The 22,753-nt window shown below is 41.4% G+C and overlaps 3 protein-coding genes across 3 annotated transcripts in view; all 3 read right to left on the bottom strand.

Moving 5' to 3' along the window:
* Positions 1-802: 802 nt before the first annotated feature.
* Positions 803-2,313, bottom strand: trmt112 (tRNA methyltransferase activator subunit 11-2). Its single transcript, XM_080841056.1, has 4 exons — positions 2,122-2,313; positions 1,621-1,722; positions 1,184-1,276; positions 803-1,091 (listed from the first exon to the last, which is right to left on the bottom strand). The coding sequence occupies exons 1-4, from the start codon at positions 2,194-2,196 to the stop codon at positions 990-992; spliced, it is 372 nt and encodes a 123-aa protein (XP_080697182.1). The 5' UTR covers positions 2,197-2,313; the 3' UTR covers positions 803-989.
* A 2,179-nt stretch (positions 2,314-4,492) lies between these two features.
* Positions 4,493-6,239, bottom strand: LOC308367087 (neuronal acetylcholine receptor subunit non-alpha-2-like; the record flags this gene model as incomplete). The annotated part of the gene is made up of 4 exons (XM_080840908.1): positions 6,198-6,239; positions 5,988-6,097; positions 4,815-5,703; positions 4,493-4,636 (listed from the first exon to the last, which is right to left on the bottom strand). Exons 1-4 carry the CDS (start codon positions 6,222-6,224, stop codon positions 4,493-4,495), a joined length of 1,170 nt encoding a protein of 389 aa, XP_080697034.1. The 5' UTR covers positions 6,225-6,239.
* Positions 6,240-9,940: 3,701 nt separating this feature from the next.
* Positions 9,941-22,753, bottom strand: part of LOC308367086 (neuronal acetylcholine receptor subunit alpha-3-like) — a gene marked incomplete at both ends in the record, with an annotated part of 45,585 nt that continues 32,772 nt past the window's right edge. Inside the window, 4 exons of the mRNA XM_080840907.1 lie at positions 9,941-9,955; positions 10,178-10,329; positions 13,165-13,331; positions 13,592-13,611. Of these exons, the coding sequence (XP_080697033.1) occupies positions 9,941-9,955; positions 10,178-10,329; positions 13,165-13,331; positions 13,592-13,611 (354 nt within the window). The remainder of the gene's footprint in view (positions 9,956-10,177; positions 10,330-13,164; positions 13,332-13,591; positions 13,612-22,753) is intronic.

The following is a 22,753-nucleotide window of genomic DNA, read 5'->3' as shown; positions in this document are numbered from 1 at the left end:
CACAAGACTTAAGCTGAATTCAATTAAAAATATGTGCATTTACATGAATTAAACAGACTTGGATCTAGGTCAACTGATACAGTCCACTTTTTGAGAACAGTGAAGAGATTCTTTTGATTTTCCATCCCAGCACATTGAGCAATGCAAAAAATGCAATAAACACTACTTCTCGCTCTTATGAAAACATCAATCCAGAGCTTCTGACTTAAAACAGATAGGAGAAAGTAGGCTATATTGGACTATATGCATGTCATTGCATTTAGCCCAAGAATGTCTAAAAGGGGCCAAAGTGGATATGTGGGTGGTGTAAGAGCTATTTTATTCCACTTGCAACATTAGAAATAATAAATAAAGAAAATATATTAAAAAAAAGAGATGAAATGCTTCTCAGAAATTCCTGTAAAGTAGCTTAGGGTATAGTTCCTCATAGGTAAGTCTGTGGTATTCACATCCTTTCACAGCTTCTTCCATCTTTACACATTCTAAAATATATATATTCTTGTGTATCTGATAGCATTCATTGCCAAGTTGAACAGAATAAGTGAATAAGTACCCGATCACATTAACAGGAATAATAATTTTCAGTGAAGGGGGTCTTCAGGGTGTACGGATATACCCACTGCACTCCACCACAAGGTTTTATCCTGCATCAATCCCACACACTGCTTCTATTATGCATCTCAATCACTAATGAGTTGGTCGTGCACATCATCACATCTATTACACACTGAACTGGCAAGGTTGCGTCATCGCTGCTGATGAGGTTATTTTACTGAGTCGCTTATTTTAGAAAACTACAGACTGGAGGGCATTAAACTATTTTATTTCAGAACATCACATGAAATCTCAGTACAAACACATAAATAAACCAAAATAACAAAAAGAAAGAAAAGGGCCCCAAAGGAGTTCAGACCTCAAATGGTTAGGTGGGATGAATTGGAAGTATTTCAACATAATTTGTATATATCAGAGGATATATTCTAATCAAGTTAGGATTCATCTTCATTTAATAGCATGTTGGGAACTCCTCTTGAGATGGGGAATTCTCTTCCTGATTCTGGGCACTGAAGACAACCCTCAATGACCTCAACCTAGAGGACAATAATAATACAGAGTTATACTAGCTTCACAGTACATGATGTCATCTTTCTACTCACAAAAAAAAACATGTGAGAAGTCTCACCTCTAACAGAACTTTGTGAACATCCCGAAGAAAGTCCTCATTATTCTCAAATTCCGGAACAACTGTACTTGGAAGATTCTGCAGGTGTCCCAGCTGCAAAATAGATTAATGTCAAAACATAACAGTGTTGTGTCTACAGATATGTGTCTGATCAGTGAATTTTAAACAATTGCACTTATTCCTATTGATTCTACATTCATTGCATCACACCTCCTTCCCATGAAAGCCATCCTCATGCCATTGGACAAGCCACTACATCATACGAGTAGTACCCCACCCAGTAATATGCAGTCAACACAGACCCAATAGCACTGCAGACGTCCCTACAACATTATCATCATAAACATGCATGCAACATTACTACCATGAAATATGCGTCGGTTCATATTGGTTACCAAAACAAACGATACACAAAGGCCAAGAGAGGTCACACTCACCCCTTCCGCTGCCTGTATGAAAGCACTCCACTCGAGTTTGGGGATCATCCGACTGATGAACTGTGGGTTAAACTCCACCTCGTTCACCTTAACCTCTGTTGCCTATGAGGAACATTCCAAATTAAATAAAAGAAGAGAACGGCGTTTGAATGAAAGTGTTAAGGTAAGATAGCCTAATTTCCACAAATGTAACGTCACCCCGCTCGTTAACATTTAACAAAGACGTTTCATTAGGTTACATTCGTTTCGGAGCTATTTATTGGGCAGGTTAAATATCCAGGACATAGCTTAACCTAAACAGAACTAACTAAGTTAGGGCTGCGTGTAAGTCTGTATTTGAAGGATCTGCCCTTTTTGACGATGATGCAGGTTTGGATCTACCTTGACAATGAACTGTTATCAACGGGTTAAGCCTGCACCAAACAGTTTAAAACGTACGATTTGATAGGTAATTCTTAACGTTAACTATTAAGGTAAGGACTAAAACATGACAAGTCTTACTTTGATGAGAAGTGGGTATCCTTTGGTCACTCCCTTCACATGCGATGTTAACATGTTATGTGTGAGCAGTTTCATTTTGAAATTGTAATAATTTGTTTAAATGCAACAAATCTTCACACAGAATTAACCTAGGTATCGGTAAAATATGCCAAATCACACGAATGGTCGCTTGCCTGCGAGGAAAGCATGCGCCTTGGAATTGTTGATGTGCAGCAGTTTAAATGTTCCGCCAACAACTAACAGCGGTATTGAATTTTGTTCCGGCACGTTTTCAGATATTCGCATCCTCAAAAACAGAGCGAAATATGAGGTACTCATTCAAAATTAGCTTTTGTAATTAACGTACCCAATTGTCCGGAACCTACCAAATAACACTGACACAGGTCATTTTATAATGTATGTAACAGGGCAGCTATATGCCTTTCGATGCATAGACATGGATAAATATGAAAACAAACCTTAGCCTCCTTTTAGACACCAAGATGAAATATCAAAATTGCTTTAGTCTCTGACGGGTCTTCGCAGAACAAAAGGAAAGCCACTTCCCCTGTTGGAGTCTGCAACTTTGAGGTCCACATTCACAAAGAGTTGAATTAGTTTAATATATAAATGTTAATATAAATGGTTCAGACACTATACTATACTACCAATATTTAGTCCATATCCATTAAGGGTCCTCAACTGTAATACATATTTTACTTAATTAGACTGTTGGCCTACTCAGTGTTTTAGTAGTAGTAGTTAAGCCTACTACTAACATTTGCCATCAGGAGTGCCCCTCCCAATATAAATAACTAGAACATATCATACAGTCACACACCTGTTACAAGCTCAGCAAATATTCCCTGTCCGATCAGACGGATAGTTTCCTGTCTCCTCACCTCCCCACTAGCCAAGCCAATAGAAAGAAGCTGACATTGGATCGGCAGCTAAACATTGGTGATGGTGAGTCAACTTATGTTATGTGTAAAATTATTTGATGAAGAAAGGGGATATACAGTTCTACTCATTCATTCTTTTGTTTAATCTAAAGCTCCTTTAAGGTTCTTGCAAACTAATTGTATCAGAAAATCTCTCTCTACGCTAACAAAAACAAACAGATTAAAACTGCTCTATATCTTCAGCATCATCTCAGCATGTATAATAGAATGCCCCCCAGACTCTTTGACTCTCATACCTTAATAACTCTCATTAAACCATCACAATCAGCTTACATAAATACTGAGAGGAACCAAGCGCACTGTGATGCAGACAGTGCTCAAACTGATCAAACTAGGAGTCTGGCACCTGTGATCAGAGTGCATGGTTGTTTTCAAAGTGGGACTGGTTGTCTGCTCTCTGCCTTTGCCATATATGGTGTCAAAAGTAGGATAGAGCTCTAAAGCCCTCCTACTTGTATCACTATCAATACGTCTCTGTTCCTTAACTTCAGATGGCTAAGAGTTTTGCTTTCAACCATCCGTCTTGAACCTGATGCCCTATGCAAGCATTTCAGGCCTCGCCTTTTAGACATTTGGGGAAATCTGTCACTGTGGATGAAAACAGCTCACATGTGCATGAACATTTTCTACCCAATTCTGTTCAGCAATATCGAAATACTGCCTGCGTGATAAATGGGCGGAAGGATCTCTGCCAGTGGACCTATGGCCTTCCTCCATTTCATCTTAGAATGTATTGATTGGCAGGGCAATCAAGGAAAGTTTATCTGAAGTAATTAACGCAACTTCTATCACAGAGAGAGTAAACATCGTACATCGAGCTATGTGTCCATGAAATACAAATTAACCTAAATGTGATCATAACAGTTAAAAAAAGTTATGCAATAAAAGTTAATACTGGAAATTAATAAGACAACCCAAATCATTTATTCGTCTTGCTGGAAAAAAATAACAAACTACACATGTAAAAACTGTGCTCAAAGTGTCCTAAATTATATTGCAATGAATGTAAATAGTATGTTGGGACCCAATTTTTGGATTAATAGTAAGACTTTACAAATGTACAGTGTTATAATGTACAGTGTTATACGGACAAGAACAGCAAAACAACAAAAGGCTTGACTCCTTTAGCCTCCAGAGATTCAGTATTATGCTGTATAACTCCACAGTATTTCTGTAAGTATACTGTTGACTCTAGTCTACAGTTCATTCTAAAGCAACACTGCAAGACCTCTACACACCTACAGTTGTGTAACAATCTGTCAAACTCTGGTACAAACCACTCTAAATATATATTCTGTAATTGTGAGCTCTGTGTAGCTGCTGAAGTAAGCTGTGCTGAGAGCTGTGCTTATGAACTCTGAAATGAAAGTGAGAGAAATGAACGTGGAGTGGATCTGGTGTAGATCTGGTGGATGGAATCAGGTCAGAAGCTATGCTGGTGGAGGTGGAGTGCTGAGGAACAGTGTGACAGCAGGGGTGAAGATCAGGATGGTTCCAAGTACAGCGACAGTGAGGAAAACCCAAAGGAAGATCCGGTCCAACACCTGTGCCACAAACTTCCAGTCTTGTACCACCTAAAACAACACAAACGTGGTAAAATACTATGATACGCTGCTATGCCACAACCTAAAATCACACTATATAAAGCCATATATTTAAAATCATACTATATAATGCCATATGATTATTATATTTTTATCAGACGTGTAGCATTTCATGCCACACAGGAGCCACCAATAGCTACCCTCTTACCTCTCTGATGAAGTGCTCTTTACGGATGTGGCGTGAAATGTAACGGACTGAATACGTGGCTTTCTCCAGCATGGCGACCAAGGCATTGTCCTCCTCCTCCTTGCCCTCCTGGGTCTCACGGGTCCCCCTGCGGCCCTTGGACTTGGGCTCGGGGCTCGTGCGCTCCAGCTCAGGGTAGTGGTAGCGGTCTGTGTGGCCTCTCATGCACAGGAGGCGGGGCAGCCTCTGGAGGAAGAGCCCGCGCACCCACGGCGACATGGGGTGGTAGGTGGCTGAGGAGCGGTGGTGCACGTTGATGACGAAGACGGTGACGATGATCGAAAGCGTGACGAAGATCATGATGAAGAGCAGGTACTCGCCGATGAGAGGGATGACCTTGGAGGAGGAGGGGATGATCTCCTCGATGACGAGCAGGAACACAGTGAGCGACACCAGGACTGAGGTGGAGAGCGAGAGCTTCTCGCCCTCGTCTGACGGCAGGTAGAAGACCAGCACGGTGAGGAAGGAGAGGCCCAGGCAGGGGATGATGAGGAAGAGCGTGTAGAAGAGAGGGAGCCTCTTCAGGATGAAGGAGTATGTGACAAACGGGTAGGAGTAGAGGCCGTCTCGGCGGCTGCCCTTCATCCCTGTGGCGTTGAGGATCTGCCACTCGCCGTTGTCAAAGAAGTCCTTGCGGTCCACATAGTGGTCCACCAGCACCAGGTCCACCATGTTGCCATCATAGGTCCAGGAGCCAAACTTCATGGAGCAGTTTTGCCGGTCGAAAGGGAAGAAGGTGACGTCCATGGTGCAAGCTGACTTGTAGCTGGCCGGCGGGGTCCAGGTGATGGCACCGTTGTGTTTGACGATGGCCTTAGTCATCAGAGAGCCCTCAAAACGCCCATCTGCACTGTGAAAGACAAACACAATGCTACGATGAGCAATGTCAGGCTCACCATGTCATTATTTGTTTTATTTCCTGAGGCACTTTCTGCAGACTAATTATTCAGAGGAGTGATACAGAAAAAGCCCTCAACTTAGTGGCTTGGCTTATGCAACTTTGTTCTGCTTTTTACAAAATGCAGGGTACTTATGTGACCAAGATGTTGGGATTCAACTATGGTATTAAGAATAAATACACACACACACACACACCCTCACACACACACACACACACACACACACTGGGCTTACTTCTCATATAGCACAATGTCAGGTAACCAGATGCTCTCTGAGGGAACCCTGATTGATGTGATCCCCGCGTAATCCTCAGGGTTCCAGCGCAGCTTATAGTCTATCCACTCCTGCCGAGAAACACATTCTCAAATATATGCGTTACATAAAAACCAAACCGAGTTAAATATATTTGTTTGTTTTTGTTTTTAGTTCCTGCAATCTCCTTACCTGCCACAACCAAACATTAGTGGTCATAAGCTGGTTCTTTTCATCCTGATAGCAAAACAGACCAAATAAGATATATGAGCGAGCTGAGGAATACAGTTAGACTCACAATACAGTGAGAGTTCAAATAGAAACAGGGGGAAGGAAAACCTATTTGTGATGCATATATAGTAGGTGTATGACTATCCATATATACCTACCTATCTATCTATCTATCTATCTAGTATCTATCTATCTATCTAAATAGATTGATAGATAGATACTAACACAACAGACTAACAAACAGATAGGTAGATAGATAGATAGATTGATAGATAAATACTAACAGTATAGACTAACAAACAGATAGATAGGGAGATACAGTGCCCTCCACAATTATTGGCACCCCTAGTGAATATGAGCTAAACAGGCTATAAAAAAAATATGTCTTTGCTGTTTATCCTCTCAGTCTTTCACTCGAAATATACACAAAAATCTTACCTTTTCATTGAAGTAAAATTATTAAAAGAAAAAAAAAACATTGACATTAAATAAATATTTTTCCCCAAAACATGTGTGCCACAATTATTGGCACCCCTTAATGTAATGTTCTGTGCAGCCTCCATTTGCCAAGATAATAGCTCCGAGTCTTCTCCTATAATGCATGATGAGGTTAGTGAACACATGGCACGGGATCTGAGACCATTCCTACATTCAGTATCTCTTCAGATCCTTCAGAATCTGAGATCAACGTTTGTAGACTTGGCTACAGCTCATCCCACAGATTTTCTATGGGGTTTAGGTCAGGGGACTGTGATGGCCATGGCAAAACCTTTATTCTGTGGTCGGTGAAGCATTTTTGTGTTGATTTTGAGGTGTGCCTAGAATCATTGTCCTGCTGGAAGGTCCAACCACGGCCCGTTTTAAGGCTTACTGGAGGGGGTTGTTAGGTTTTCATTTAATATCTGCTGGTATTTGATGGAGTCCATGATACCATGTATCCTCACAAGATGTCCAGGGGCTTTGGAAGAAAACAGCCCCACAACATCAAAGATCCACTACCATACTTCACATTGGGTATGGGGTGCTTTCTATATGGATCTTTCTGTCTACGCCAAACCCACCTTTGATGTTTGTTGCCAAAAAGCTTTATTTTGGTCTTATCTGACCATATAACTCGGTCCCATTGAAAGTCTGACTTTCATTTGGCAAACTGTAGGCGCTTTAGTTTGTTGTTGATTGACAGCAGAGTCTTTTTTCTGCCAACCCTCCAAAATAACTTGTGGTGATGAAGGTGGTGTCTGATGGTAGTTTTGGAGACTTTCTGACCCCAAGACTCAACTAACCTCAACAATTCTCCAGCTGTGATCCTTGGAGATTATTTTGCCAGTAGAACCATCCCCCTCACGGTGCGTGGGGTCAATGTACAGACACGTCCTCTTCCAGGCTTAACATCTCCTGTCGCTTTAAACTTCTAAATTATTTCCATGATAGTGGAAATGGGTATTTTCAACTGTTTAGAGATTTTCTTGTGTGAACTTAAAAATGTAAAATATGACTGGAAATATACTTCAGTTAGATTTGAATTAAAGATTTTTCTAGGGGTGCCAATAATTGTGGCACACATGTTTTGGGGAAAAATATTTATTTAATGCCAACAGTTTTTTTTTTCTTTCAATAATTTTACTTCAATAAAAAGGTAAGATTTTTTGTGAATATTTTGAGTGAAAAACCAAGAGGATTAACAGCAAAGACATATTTCTTTATAGCCTGTTTAGCTCATATTCACTAGGGGTGCCAATATCCGTGGAAGGCACTGTAGTTGGATAGATAGATACTAACTAACAAACAGCCTTGATAAAGGCATTTCTGAGTTAAAAGATTTCCCCCAAGGGTTTCTAGCTTCTGATGAATGTTCATAAAAACAAGTTCTTTTAGTGATTGCCCAACGTCTCAGAGGTCATTAAACATCACAGTCAGGTGTAACAGAGTATCTTGTGTTAACCTTCATGCCTGAGGCCGTAGAATTAAATATAATTCTGACAGGACTTGTTATGATGTGACATCAGGGCCTAGGAAAGAGCCTGTGTGGTGCAGGGCTTAGATGTTTGCCATTTAATAGATTCATTATATCTGAGGCTGAGATACTTGAGCATGACTCGACTTGTAAGTGTGAATACATCTTTAAAAGTACGAGACTGGAAAAGAGACACCGTGGTTGCCAGTCTACTTTGTGAGTTAGAGGCTAAAATTAGCCACAGGAAGCGGCCACTGGCCGGTAAAAGAATGGTATACAAGGTAGCTGTTTTTGTTCCTGGTCCGGTAATTATGCAAAATGTATAATGTAATATGCCAGCTAATTCACTTTGCTGGGCCGGGGGAGAGGGGGCGTCTGGGAGAGGGTGTCTGTGTGTAATTCTGAGAAAGAAGTGATGAAGCCAGTGGGGAGGGGAGCAACACAGTCCCACAGTCTTCTGTGCCGGCATTACAGCTGCTATTTTTCTCATAACAGCTGATTCTGTTAAGGTTGTTTTGCAGGTTTACAATATATGTATTTTTTTCTCTACATCAGACAAAATTGCTGTGCTTTCAAAAGATGTTTCTTTTAAAAAATGTGATGGATGACAACAATGTTTGAACATGAAACAAAACATCTGATGCCCATGTGTGAAATTTGCCTGACATAGAAACAAACAACAATCCCAGCCAACTCCTGACAATGATGTAAAATAAAATACTTTCATATGGCATAACATACATCCTCCAAACATACAAAATAATATTCAAGGTAACCCAAATGCTATAGTGGGCACATGTGTTTAAAACAAGTCATCTTAGCACCGGGGAAAAAACGGTTAAATCAGGGGAAACATTTTTTTTTGGCCTGAACATCTGAGCCAAGCAAATGCCTGAAAATAGAAAATGCTTTTATAGCCAATTTTTGCTCTCTGGATACTTACAAAAAATGGATGGCAGTGGCATATCATAGGACTGTACTTTAAATCCAGCACTGTGCTCTGCTTACGAGGAAACTACCACTGAGCATTTTATAATTGTATTCATGTCACTGTCCCTTTTAGCATTTCTCTTCCAAAATAACAAAATATTTCTATTTTCCTCCCTGTTTTCTTTTGAATATGCACAGAGAGAGAAAGACAAATAGTGTGTGAGATAGAGAGAGCTAGATAGTGAGAGAGAGAAAAAGTGTGTGAGAGAGAGATAGAGATAGATAGTGAGAGAGAGAAAGAGAGAGAGAGATAGATAGTGAGAGAGAGAAAGAGAGAGCGAGAGATAGATAGTGAGAGAGAGAAATAGTGTGAGAGAGATAGATAGCGAGAGAGAGAGATAGATAGTGAGAGAGAGAGCGTGAGAGAGCACGGTGGTGGGTGCAGGGAGGGGGAGAGTTAATAATGAACACAATCCTTTAAATAAGCCTGTAACTCTGCCTTTACACCAAAACACACTCAGTTTGGAGACGGAGCAAGGGAGAGGAGGGGGTTAAAAGCATGGGGAGATGCCAGAAGACGGGAGGAGGATGATGAAATGTAGATGAAAACTGCACTCGAATCTAGAACCTACTATCACTTCAGGGTGACCCAGTGAACTAAAAAAGCCAGGAGGAAAAGTGTCATCTGACAGGCTGCATTTTCCACTTCTCCTCAACTTCTCCTCGTTGGGCTTTTCAGCCCTTCTTCTAGCATTAAGATCTCCACAGATGAGTCTATTTCAGGTACAGTATGTCATCAGAGATATTTCAGTGCCAAATGCTACTCCCTGGAGACCTACATATTTCAGAACCATGGGCGGATAACACAATTGAATTCAGGGATGGATTTGAGTATTGAGGTCAATGGTACATATGACAGTGAATTCATTTTTACTGGAAAATAATTTAAGTGGAATAAAAATTCCACTAGGTTTTAGGTTTCCAGTATACCAAAAGATACTGCAGAATGTAAAATGTGTCGATTTGGCTTTGATAGCATGTGAGCGTGCAGTCTCACCACGTCGACAAGCTGTGAGATTTTGAGGCCAAAGCGGACCGTCACGGTGTCGTTGGCATGCTGGGTGGGTCGAACCCAGCGCTGGTAGCCCTGGAACAGGTTCTTCAGCAGGGTGCACTCCATCTCCGCCAGCGACACAAACTCACCTGGAGCTGAGGACAGAAAGCAGATCTCCACTCACCATTTGCTTTGTATGGTAGGACTATACTATATGTGTGTGCTGACATAACTCTTACCTTATTTATCTCCTTTTCTATACCCTGCAACCTGTATGTCGGCCTGCTGTACATCTGGCCCATGTATGCCAATATGATATGTCTGAGGTGTTTGCTTGATTCTGTGTATGAATGATCTGCCTGCATCTTCTCTTCTCACCTCACTTTCACCTTCCCCCCTCTCCTCTTTCTATCTCTCTACCGGGCCGATCTCAAGCAGATGGGTCCCTCCTCTGAGCTGGATTCTGCTCCTGTTTCTGTCTGTTAATAAGAAAGTGATCCTTGCCACTGTCACCTTATGCTTGCTCTAGGCCAGAGGTCTTCAACCTTTTTTGGGCTTAGGCACATCAAAGGTCAAACCAGAATGTCAAGGCAGACGAACGTAAAGTTAGTTATCGATTATTAAGAATGTCACACACATTATTGTAGGCTATAATGTCATTTTCAAGATTGACCCATATTGCACTACAGCAGACTTTCAAATAATTATCACACAGATAGTTAAATCAGACAGGCAATCATATTATTTATTAAAAATGCACTGAAGTGCATCAGAGCAAGAACTGGTCCAGCACACTGTGGAACCATAAACGGTATCATGCTCAGCTGTTTACTCTCTCCCGTCTGTCAACTCAAAATGTAACAGTAAGTGACTGTATGTGACTTATGTGACTTAGCAAACATCAACAGTCCCATGAGCCTTTGCACTCGTGGAACTGTCTACAATTAGACCGACCGCCTTCTCTGGTCGGTGGAATAATAGTTGCCCTCACCGGACTGAAATGTATTTTCGAAATCAAAGGAGAATGGGACTAAAGCCCATTTAGATTAAATTGTAGAAGTTGTAAATAAGTGAATTTCTACAAATATTTGTAATTAAGAAGCAGTGTCATTAGTGTATTTGACTATATGAATTCATGTATATTGTTTCTTGTATTAAAATGCTTTGGGTTCCTTAAAGTTCCACAAACCACATCACTTTGCTTCACGGGACAGCGGTTGAGAACCATTGGGCTGGGGTGTTTAGGTCCTGGGCTCTGTCAACCATTTGATTGATTGTGGAGTTATACAAATTAGTAAAATTGACTGGAACTGAATTATCACAGAGCACCAGAACAGCATTTCAACAGCTCACATTTACAGTACTCTCTCTCTCTCTCTCGCTCTCTCTCTTTCTTTCTCTCTCTCTCTCTCTCTCTCTCTCTCTCTCAGACAGACACAAGAATCTTGCCTATTGTCTGAGGGTGGAAATCAAATGGATCAAACCTTGCTTTGTTATTTGAATTATGTCATATATTATTTCCGTAAAGCCAGATACAGATTGTCGTCTAATTTTAGAGCTTACATAAGAGAGAGGGGGATCGCTGCGGGACAGTGCCACCAGAAAATTGTCGTTTGAGGCCTCCATCCCTTTTCCACCCTCTTCTCTTTCACATTCACCCTCTGGCCCCAAGGCATGGGGGATCTCAGACAACAGCTTCTCTAATCTACTTAGAGCTGAGTGCCATGGTCAGGAGTGAGCAATGAGGCGTGCAAATGCACATGCATCCAGAGACCCTGTTTCCTAAGCCCTCTAGCCCATAAGTGTGTGCCCATTGTCCTGTAAGGTTTATTATCTTGCACACAGCACACAGCCAAAGTGCACCATATGTGACCTGATCCAGCAAAATGAGTCACAGTGACCAAGAACTCAAAATTGAGATATTGGTATCTTTGGAAAGGTGGGAAAATAAGCTTTTAAATGATGTATTGGTCAAAGTCCTATCTTAAACGGTTGTGAAGTTACATTAATTTGAATGATGGTGTGGCAGCACCTTTTTCCAACTGAAAACCTGAGATAATCGCATTTTAGTTTTCCGTCCGTTTTTTGATGACCTCTTCAGTAATCCTTGGCATCCAGAGCTGCACCCAGTGTTTTTACAACATGATTTTACTTAAGGCATTTAGATACTTAGAAAAGGCTATTAAATTGGACTGAAACATCAATTATTTCAAAATATTTATTACATATTATTCAATATTTATCAAATAATTCAATAATAATTTAAGGCGCGTTTTACAGAGATTCAATTCATTTAAATTCAATACAATTCAATTCAGCTGATTTGACACACTCATGTCCAAAACAACAAAAGACAGAACAGATATATATTAAAAAGGACTATAAAAACATAAGTAGATCAAATGTCACATACAAACATACATACATTTTAGGTACAATAGTGTGCCCTCAGTCTGGATGTGTAACAGGAACATTGATGAATACCTCCAAAGATTGTACAGACATACAATATTTTCGCTTTAAAGCCTTTGAGACAGTGGCAAAATGCCAGTGTGTGTGTGTATGTGTATGTGGCAGAGAGAAATTGACTATTATATACATGTATCTACATAGAGAGAGAGAGAGGGAGACTGAGAGAGAGTCAAAACAGACGTACAACATTTTCGCTTTAAAGCCTTTGAGAGAGTGGCAAAATGTCAGTGAGTGAGTGTTCAGTGTGTGTGTGTGTGTGTGTGTGTGTGTGTGTGTGGCAGAGAGACATTGACTATATACATGTATCTACATAGAGAGAGAGAGGGAGAGAGAGGAAGACTGAGAGAGAGTCAGTGAGTTAGTGAGAGAGTGTGTGTGGCATAAACACAGAGACACATAGTTGGAATCATATTTCTTGTTGCAATCACGTTTCTTAGCTTCTTTCTCAGTGGAACAGCTCACCTTCCCAGCTGGTTTTGGGCATGTAATGTCCCTTGTATTGTCGGTGCAAAACTCACGAATGTGTTGGTAAAGATAGTCCTGACGTTTCAAATCCAAACCAGGAGGATTGACAGCAGGGGGCCTCTGCATTGGTGGTGCATTCTCTTTGAGCAGGCATATTCCACGTTCCTCAGAATTGGCAAATTCCTTGTAGAACACCCACCCAGGATAGTCTTTGGTCATTCTGAAAATACAGAAGATTGAGAAAAAAAAATGAGTAAATCATCCATCCTTACAAACACACACACACTTTAACAATTACCTACATCAACGGCTTATTTACATAATTTCAGCACACAAATGCTCAGTAATAAGCAAGGATGTAGTGGTAGCTAAACGCAAGTAAACACAGTTTATCCACATCTTAATAGAGTTTATGTGCCAAATGCAACTATTAACATTGCCAAATCCCACTGCATTATCCTGATTTAAGATTGAACCCACCTGGCCTGGAAGCCATCAGACTATGATAAAGATTAAGTTTAAAAGTATACAGGCCTTACAGGATTAATATCACAGCAATAACCTTCCATCATCAAACATGTCTGCATGTCTTTTTAAACATCTGATTCTGCATAGCCTACTACATTTACCCCCCTCTTATTGTACCACTACGACATTTAACTCGTGGAGTCAAGCCGTGTTCCTTGTAGTGTTTAAGTAGAGCTGTCAGTTTATTCTGGCTGATTCTGAAATTAAACGGGAACATCACGTAAACTACTGTCAGTAAAATCAAGAACATACTTCTGATCAGTCGCATAAGTGTAATGGTTGTAAAGCCTACTTACCAATGTATGAACTTGAATGTTTCACGGCAAATTCTTCTTCCATCCAAGTAATATTCCGACCTTTGATGTTGACGCTCTCGTTGGATTTTCTTCGTCGAACAAGTGCGTTTATCATTCTGGAAGTGACAGCTGATCTTCCCCAGAAGAATTAGGTCTTTCTCGTATTCAGAAAGAGACGCCATGGATCAATACATCCAAAGTAGTCTTTCACCAGCTTTATCCAGTCTTCCTGGCCAGTAGCAGAGCGCAAATTAGAGGCGCCAACGGAGTTTAACGCATTAGCTATTTCACATTCTTTAGATAACGACATTACCAATCACACGGTATGGTACACTTTACCAAACACACGTAATGCACACTACACTTTAAAAATGACAAGGTTGAATACAAAGTATTAAGTGAAACGCGAACTTTTTGAGGAGATATTTTGGAGAAAATGTTGCTAGCATTAGACTTCAGTATCACTGCTAATCTGACAGGATGGTAGGTGGACCAATCGCGTCGCACAAGGCTGTAAACAGGGCTTCCTATTGGCAATTGAGGAGGCTCTGTGAACATTTTGATAGGTTTAATAAGAAAGGACTTGACGTTTTCACACCATATTTGGATAACTGAGAGCATGATGTTTCAGGGGATATCAAAACATAGGAAAATCCTCGTGCGAAATCCTTGGTCGAGCCGGCTGGTAAAACAGCGTTATTCGAGACATTCTTTGTAAGATTAAGAGTTGCAAGTCAACCTAAACAGCCATTTAAGTGCATTTTCGCAATTACTGTGATGATGAAACTTTGGGAGATTCATTTTGAAGACCTTTTCTTTCATATAAGGTAAAAAAAAAAAAATCAATATTTTCAATGTTTCTTACTGTAAACGGCCATATCTCAAAATAGAACGTTGCGACTTCCGACTCATTTCGCCAGAGCGGGTCACATATGCAGTATCATGTCTTTGTAGATAAAAAAAACAATGGCCTTCTGCTCTATGTCACTGGAAGGGCGTTTTGTTGTGGAAGCAGTTCTTATTAGTCATCTGACACCCTCATATCCCAATCACTGTCTGTGTCAGCAGTGGCCACCTCTGATGACCCTGTCCTCATGTGACATATTCGTCTCATCGCTGGGCAGAGGAGAGATATGTGTCTCATGAAGTTACAGGGTCATATGCAGGCTCTATACTAATGCACAAGCTAACCTATACAGTCTATAGGTTAGCAAGGAGACATACCGGGGCTTGTGCATTGTCCAGAAATAGACTGATATACTATATGAAATTGCAGCAGGCTGTTATTGTTTAAGGGAGAGATATCGCACATATTGTGTACAATTCTAAAATGTTTGAAACCATCTTTATGTCTCGGTAAGGCTCAGAAATAAGAAAGGGTTTGCATGGCCCCACATTTTGTGCAAAATTGATGATTGTGACAAAACTCATATGGTGTAGCAGGTGAAACAAGATGGCATCAAATAAAAAGTGTGTCGAAGCTTTTGTAGTTGGTGAAGCTTTTGTTGGTGATTATTTTCAATGTTCACCCTTAGAACGCACTGTTGCTCAAGTCCTCTATAGAAAATTACTTTTCTAGCCTTCTTCATCACTAAAGCCCTTTTCTGTATGTTTGTATGCATTTCCTCTTCAACTGCGTTAAATTAAGTTCTGAAACACACAGGGTTAAGCGTTAAGGAATAGAGTGTTACTTACCCGGGATAGTAGCGACGGTGGCAGAAGCAATCGCTAAAAGTACGGCAACAGTCGACAGCATCTCCGTTTGGTCTAGTCACCATTACATTACGCACCGACCTAAAAAAGTCAAAACCATGTGGCTTTTTCTTTGACACAACTATGTGTGTTGCAGCTGCCTTAACTGTTGTTTAGACGGAGCTAGTGCCAGGTGCAGAAGTGAATTAAACGTCTTTAAAACTACCTCTTGAGACGATGCTTAGTTGAAACGGTCGGAGGGTCCTCTGCCGTCTGTTGAGCTCCGGTTAGGCTGTTCGGTGCGCGATAAACTGGGATGTGGTGAACGTGGACAAAAGATGGCGCATCAATGCCAATATGCTGGCATGACAGTCTTGCAAAGAGAACTTGTCAGATGAGCCCTCTTTTAATGTCATATTGGCTTACGTTTAAAAATTGGAATATATTTTTTTAGCCGGGTAATTAGTTTAAGCATCTATAAAATGGCCGTTTATATTGATCCGTTTCTTTGTAGGCTATTCATGTGATGGCAAAATGGTATAAATTCTTGCCTACTACCTGGACTTTCAAAACATAAAGGTAAACCGTCCATGAACTGGAGACTTTATTGTTAAACTCCCAGAATTAATATTTAATCTCAAAGTACAATATATCCGCTAGAGGGGGCAAAGGTTCACTATAGTCAGTTTAAGACCGCTAAATCGCTACTTGAGATTCGTGTTATTTGGTCCTATTTGACAAGCTCGTGCCTCTATTCCTCACGAAACGTTAAACGTATATGAATTTACTCGCGATTTGTGCTAGATCCGATTTGGACCAAGATATCTCTTGAAAACTGAGACCAACATACTCGTGTAAAGGGCACAACCTATTAGAACATCATGTTATGGTGTTGGTGCTTTATTAACTCTGTTGATGTTGCTACATTAGCAATGTAATGATTATTACAGTTTTTAATGGTGTCTGTCTAGGGCAGCATTTCAGAATAAATCTCTAAGCAGAGTAATCCGTTTGCCTGTGAATTAATGTACATTCCTTTGTCTGTTTCTGTGTGTGTGTGTGTGTGTGTGTGTGTGTGTGTGTGTGTGTGTGTGTTTGTGTGTGTCTGTCAGGACTTGGTGGCACAAACCTGGTCAGTATCAGGTCAGAGCAAAATGTTTGCCTGACAGTTCATTGTCCATTCACTGGATGCAAAAGGACACATGTGCACACACACACACACACACACACACACACACACACACACACACACACACACACACACACACACACACACACACACACACACACACCACACACACACACACCTGTCCACCCATACTGTGGCAACCTGAGCAATTTTACATGCTTGCCTTTGTGTCTTGGCATTCTGGGGATGTAGCCGGAACACTGATGATCACAATGAAATTAGCCTGATTTTCTGCTCCAGTTGGAACCACAGCTGCTACACACTTGCTACACACACACACACACCCACTTACACCCAAACACACACACACACACACACACACACACACACACACACACACACACACACACACACACACTACTGCCAGAGATAGGATGAGTGTCACAATCCGCTCACGCCACAGTCCGAATGATTCCTTATCACTTGGAAAAGGGAATTCTCCCAGACTAGGAACCTGCACTCTCACAGGAAAGAATGCTACAGTATCAGTCAGTCATACACCCACTCACATGCTCACACACACACACACACACACACACACACACACACACACACACATGCCTACAACTAAATGACTCTGTGGCTGGTTTGTTCATTTGTTTATTATTATTATCAACATCACAATTGCTCCTGGCAATATCTGACACAATAATAAACCAGCTTAGTTGAAACACACAATCATAGTCAGCAAGAACGCTCATTTCACTGTGTGAGTGCATCTTTGTGTGTGTGTGTGTCTGTGTGTGTGTGTGTGTGTGTGTGTGTCTGTGTCTGTGTGTGTGTGTGTGTGTGTGTGTGTGTGTGTGTGTGTGTGTGTGTGTGTGTGTGTATGTGTGTGTGTGTGTGTGAGTGAGTGTATCTGTGTGTGTGTTTGTGTATGTGTTTGTGTGTAAATGTGTGTGTGTAAATGTGTGTGTGTGTGCGTGTGTGTGTTAATTGCAGATGTTACTTTACAGTAAGAGTATCTGGAGAAAGGAGCAGAGGGTATGAGGATCAACTCAACCTCGTGTCAGACACGCTGCTGCAGCATGTAGAGAGTTCTCAGGCTGGGCATATAAACTTCCTGAGGTCACATCGGGACCTCTCAGGCTGGGCATATACTCTTCCTGAGGTCACATCGGGACCTCTCAGGCTGGGCATATACTCTTCCTGAGGTCACATCAATAGCTCTCAGGCTGGGCATATATACTTCCTGAGGTCACATCGGGTCCTCTCAGGCTGGGCATATATACCAAGGGGGTGCAACGGCGGTCTCTTGAACATCCGCACAGGAGGCCATTTTAAGGACGGAATAGCTTCCGGGAGGGATCAGTGGTACGTTAGGTAACGTCAGTGATCTTCACCATCGTTTACACTCTTATCTCGGGGAAATGTTGACGGATTTACAAATGACTTGATTTACAATCGTCATTACCTTGGTAATAATTCTGGATGCTTGAACATGTTGAAATGGGCAGCTTAATTGTGTATCACGGCTATTGTGTATCAGTCATTTTACATCAATTGGCAAGGCATAATTGTTCTTTCTTTTCAATATAACTTAAGTTGCACATAATAAAACTGAAGTTGCACATGATTTCCAATCGGGTTGGTTTGTTAAACATCTTACATTATGATTTCGACAGGAAATTGCTGACTTTATTGCCAATGAAGATGCCATAATTTTGTGCAGCCTGCTCTATTGAACGCTCCCTTGAAACGACACCTGTCAGAGACCTGTCAATGTTATTTTCATATGTAAACCCATGTTTATAAGTATGTAGTGCCATAAGAAATATCTTACGTTTATAACAAACCAACCCGTTTGAAAATCGGTTGAAAATTGAGCAAGTTCTGGGTATTTAAAAAGTACCACTACCAACACAATGTTAAGGGGGAGTGAGCTATTCCGTCTCAAAATGGCCGAATTGTGCGGACATTTGACTCTGTCGGCCAGCAACGCGGGCAACTTATCTAGCCTTTATCTAAGATATCTATGATAAATACTTCCTGATGTCACATCAAGTTCCTCAGGCTTGGCATATATACTTCCTGAGGTCATATCAAGACCTCTCAGGCTGGGCATATATACTTCCTGAGGTCATATCAAGACCTCTCAGGCTGGGCATATATACTTTCTGAGGTCACATCAAGGGCTCTCAGGCTGGGCATATATACTTTCTGAGGTCACATCAAGACCTCTCAGGCTGGGCATATATACTTTCTGAGGTCACATCAAGGGCCCCAGTGACAAAGTACAACACATGTCTGCAGTGGAAACCACCCTATTTCGTGTTTTGCCAGGTTTGTTTGACATCTTGCGCGTATAATAGTTGCACAAAGCAAATATGTCTTCGTTTAAAGTGCTGTTTAAAGAGGTTACCTCTGAAAATAATAATTTAACCGTAGTTTCTGTTGCAGAGCTACACAAACACACGTCTAAGGTCCAATCTCAATACTTCCCCTTACCCCTTATCTTACCCCTTACCCTTGAAATTGCGCGTTCATGTGAGAGCTAGTGGTGTCTCAATACCCAACTTGATCAAGATTAAGGGGTAAGTTTAAGTGGTGTATGGCCCTCATTTTTAAGCTGATCGGAGAGCTACCTTGCTCCTCCAAGGGCTATCCCAGAGCACACAGCGAAACCAGTTCGGGAATTTAAAAAAAAAAATGGCTGCTTGAAGCAAGGAATATTTTACATGAATAAAGCTATCTACACAACTTTTTATATGTTTATAATGACTCGGTTTGATCTGAAATGTACTACACGAGCGATGCATAGAATTGTCGGTCTTAACTGAAGCTTTTAAACGGTAGTTTTAGGATACAATTAGCGCGTATACCACCACTCCATTGGCTTATATGGTAGCTTGCCAGCTATCATGCTACATACACTACATGTAAGTATTTTTGGTTAATAATTAATTTAAAAATGACGACAGTCTTGTTTCGTGCTCTACACAGTTGTATACATATATATTTGCAACCATGTTCTTCATTAGACTTTTTTTTAAATCGCTAGTTTCATAGCTAATACAGTCACGCATGACGTACCCGAAACCTAGTGGCGTCTCATTTCATAGGGGAAAGATCTCAGCCCTTGGCCCTTACACTTGCAAGTGCTAGGGTTAAGACTAAGACAAGATTAAGCAAAAGGGGCAAGGAGAAGAATCGAGATTCGGCCTTACTCCATGCTCACTCAGCATCGCCCCCCACCTACCCTATCTGACAGGGAGCTTGAGCTGAGGACCTCGACTGATCTATGAGGTGAATGATAATCAGTACTTTGAGGGCTGGGAGAGAGAGCTAGTTAAACTGCTCAGGCAATATCACTTCCTTGAGCATCACAGCAGACTGACAATATTATATATGGCCTTCTCTCCTAAATGTTTCCTGAGTGTTTTTGTGTTTTGTAAAAACATTTTTTATGTTTCCCAAAAACTGATCTTTCCCAAAACTGATCTTTCCCAAAAACAGATCTTTCCCAAAATTGATCTTTCCCAAAAACCGATCTTTCCCAAAACTGATGGCCTTTTCTGGATCTCCTCTGGCCCATGAGCAGGACATGAGGCCAGGGAACAGAACGGAAAGAGTGGACAGCATGATATTGTCCATATGGTTACCTACAGAAGAAGGAACTCACTTAAGTTTGACCTTCCCCTGACCTCTTCTGTCGTCATTGGCCCAGGGAACACAAGGAAGAGGGCCTGGAATCAGATGCTGGGCTGGGAGTGGGTTGAGAACAGCCCTCTGCAAACACACTGGGTTCTGTAATCAGCTCCATGTATAAATGGGCTGTAAAGACACACTGACGGAGAGGAAGTAGGAGGAGATGAGAATGAGGTGGCAGTTGATCTAAGCAGGGTATATAACATGGGTGGGATGGCTTGATGTCATCTGATTGATATCTTTTTGCTATGCTCTCTGATTTAAAGTACTTTGAACTGGGGTGTTGGGTCTGGTCTTACACATACACAGACACCCAGATGACACATACACTTACAAAAACAGAAATGCATTCTCAAAAACAGACCGGAGGTCAGGAGACACTTTAAGTTCAGTGTGACTTCTATGTCCTTTTCAGTTCTGAGCCTCAAATCACAGGAGTAATGGTCTGTGTGAAGCAGAAAGATGTGTCGTGGGGACTGCCACTGAATATTACTATGAGCAGAGAGTGTGTGTGTGAATGTGCATGTATGTGTTTGTGTTTGTGTTTGTGCCTGTCTGCAACAGTGAATATAAATGTTTGTAAGGAGATTAGGTTGTGTAATAAATGTTGCATCTTCTATTTGAGCACGTCTTAATTTAACTGCCACTGACACAAAGGTTGCTAAATAAAACCCACACAGGCTTCAAGGAGGACGCCATTGAGTTCCAGATTTCTGAAACATGTATGAGGGAATCATTTCACTCAGTCACCCGACCTCAGGACAGAGCATTCCCTCTCAGCTCATAAAGTGAATGCAAGTTGTGCACATTTGAGTGAGCCTTACACCCTTATTGGCTAATTGAAGATACAGAAAAGTCTGGAACCTTGGGAGAAGATACAGAAAAGTCTGGATCCTTGTGAGAAGATACAGAAGAGTCTAGAACCTTGGGAGAAGATACACAAGAGTCTGTAACCCTGGGAGAAGATACAGAAGAGTCTGGAAGCTTGGGGTTGGGAGCAGATGCAGCCCCACCGCACTGAATGAATCACAGAGGCAGAGAGTGAAGAGTGATTCATTTCAAATGACTCTCAAAAAGGAAAATTTGACTTCCTGTCATTGTCTGCTCACTTATGAGTTCTCTCTTTGTCACGCACACACACACACACACACACACACACACACACACACACACACACACAAAGAGAAAAGACAAAACACACACAGAAATTCACTTGGGGGCTCCAGTGGTCAGTGAGGACTCTTCATCTCTGCGGCAAGATTTGTCATACATGGATGATTCCTTCGTTTTCCTCCCAGAAGTCTTTGCAGCGCCTCGAACCATGCCCCTCAAGGGTCACCCTGTTTCTACCCATTGCTCTTTCTTCCTCTCCTTACAAAACCCAACATTCAAACACTCACACTCTCTCTCTCTCACACACACACACACACACACACACACACACACACACACACTCACACTCACAGACACTCATACTCACACACACTCACACACACACCGACACACACACACACACACACACACACACACACACACACACACTCACACAATGCCCCACAAGGGTGGAACTCAAGTGCTCAAGGGACCGTGTGGGCATTGGCTGTATACTGACTGACTAAATAAACTGGCTGTTTAAGCTCCTTTGAACTCAAATGGAAACAGACAAACAGACAGACAGTAATATAAAGAGCTAGATCGGCTGTGCACACCAGGAGGGGTTGACATTTCTTTTTTTCTTCTTTTCGGTCTCTTCAACTTCTATTCCTAAATACTTTCAGTATTTTGGCTCGCTTCTATCAGCCTTCATTTCTACCCTACAAATAAATAGCCATCTTTTCCTCCCCTTCCACCCTCCTTCCTCTCACTGTTGCCCTCAGCCTCCATCTCCAGCCTTCCTCTACTTACTATAAATCCCATTTCAGAAGTCACCACGTTCTTATGGTATGCTTATTATTCTTAACACACACACACACACACACACACACACACACATGCACACACACACACACACACACACACAAATATATATATATATATATATATATATATATAGAGAGAGAGAGAGAGAGAGAGAGAGAGAGAGAGAGAGAGAGAGAGAGAGAGAGAGAGGAAATGTGTTTTCCTCTCACAGATACTAAGCCCTAGCATGTTTTGAACACTGCTATCTGTATTTGGTGACTTTAAAGGTCTACTTTGCTTTTCTTTCCCAAACTAATCATTTCCTAAGAAGATTATAAAGTAAAGTTATACTCACATGTACCCTCCTGCCTTCCTGGCGCACCAAAATAC

Source organism: Sprattus sprattus, assembly GCF_963457725.1.
Source record: "Sprattus sprattus genome assembly, chromosome: 6".
Lineage (NCBI taxonomy): Eukaryota > Metazoa > Chordata > Actinopteri > Clupeiformes > Clupeidae > Sprattus > Sprattus sprattus.
This window is presented reverse-complemented; position numbering and strand designations above follow the sequence as displayed.

Coding starts and splice junctions, on each gene's coding strand:
- trmt112 (XM_080841056.1), bottom strand. CDS start 2,196: ATGAAACTGCTCACACATAACATGTTAACATCGCATGTGAAGGGAGTG. Junction 1,723..2,121: donor GATACCCACTTCTCATCAAA/GTAAGACTTGTC, acceptor TGTTCCTCATAG/GCAACAGAGGTTAAGGTGAA. Junction 1,277..1,620: donor TCATACAGGCAGCGGAAGGG/GTGAGTGTGACC, acceptor TCTATTTTGCAG/CTGGGACACCTGCAGAATCT.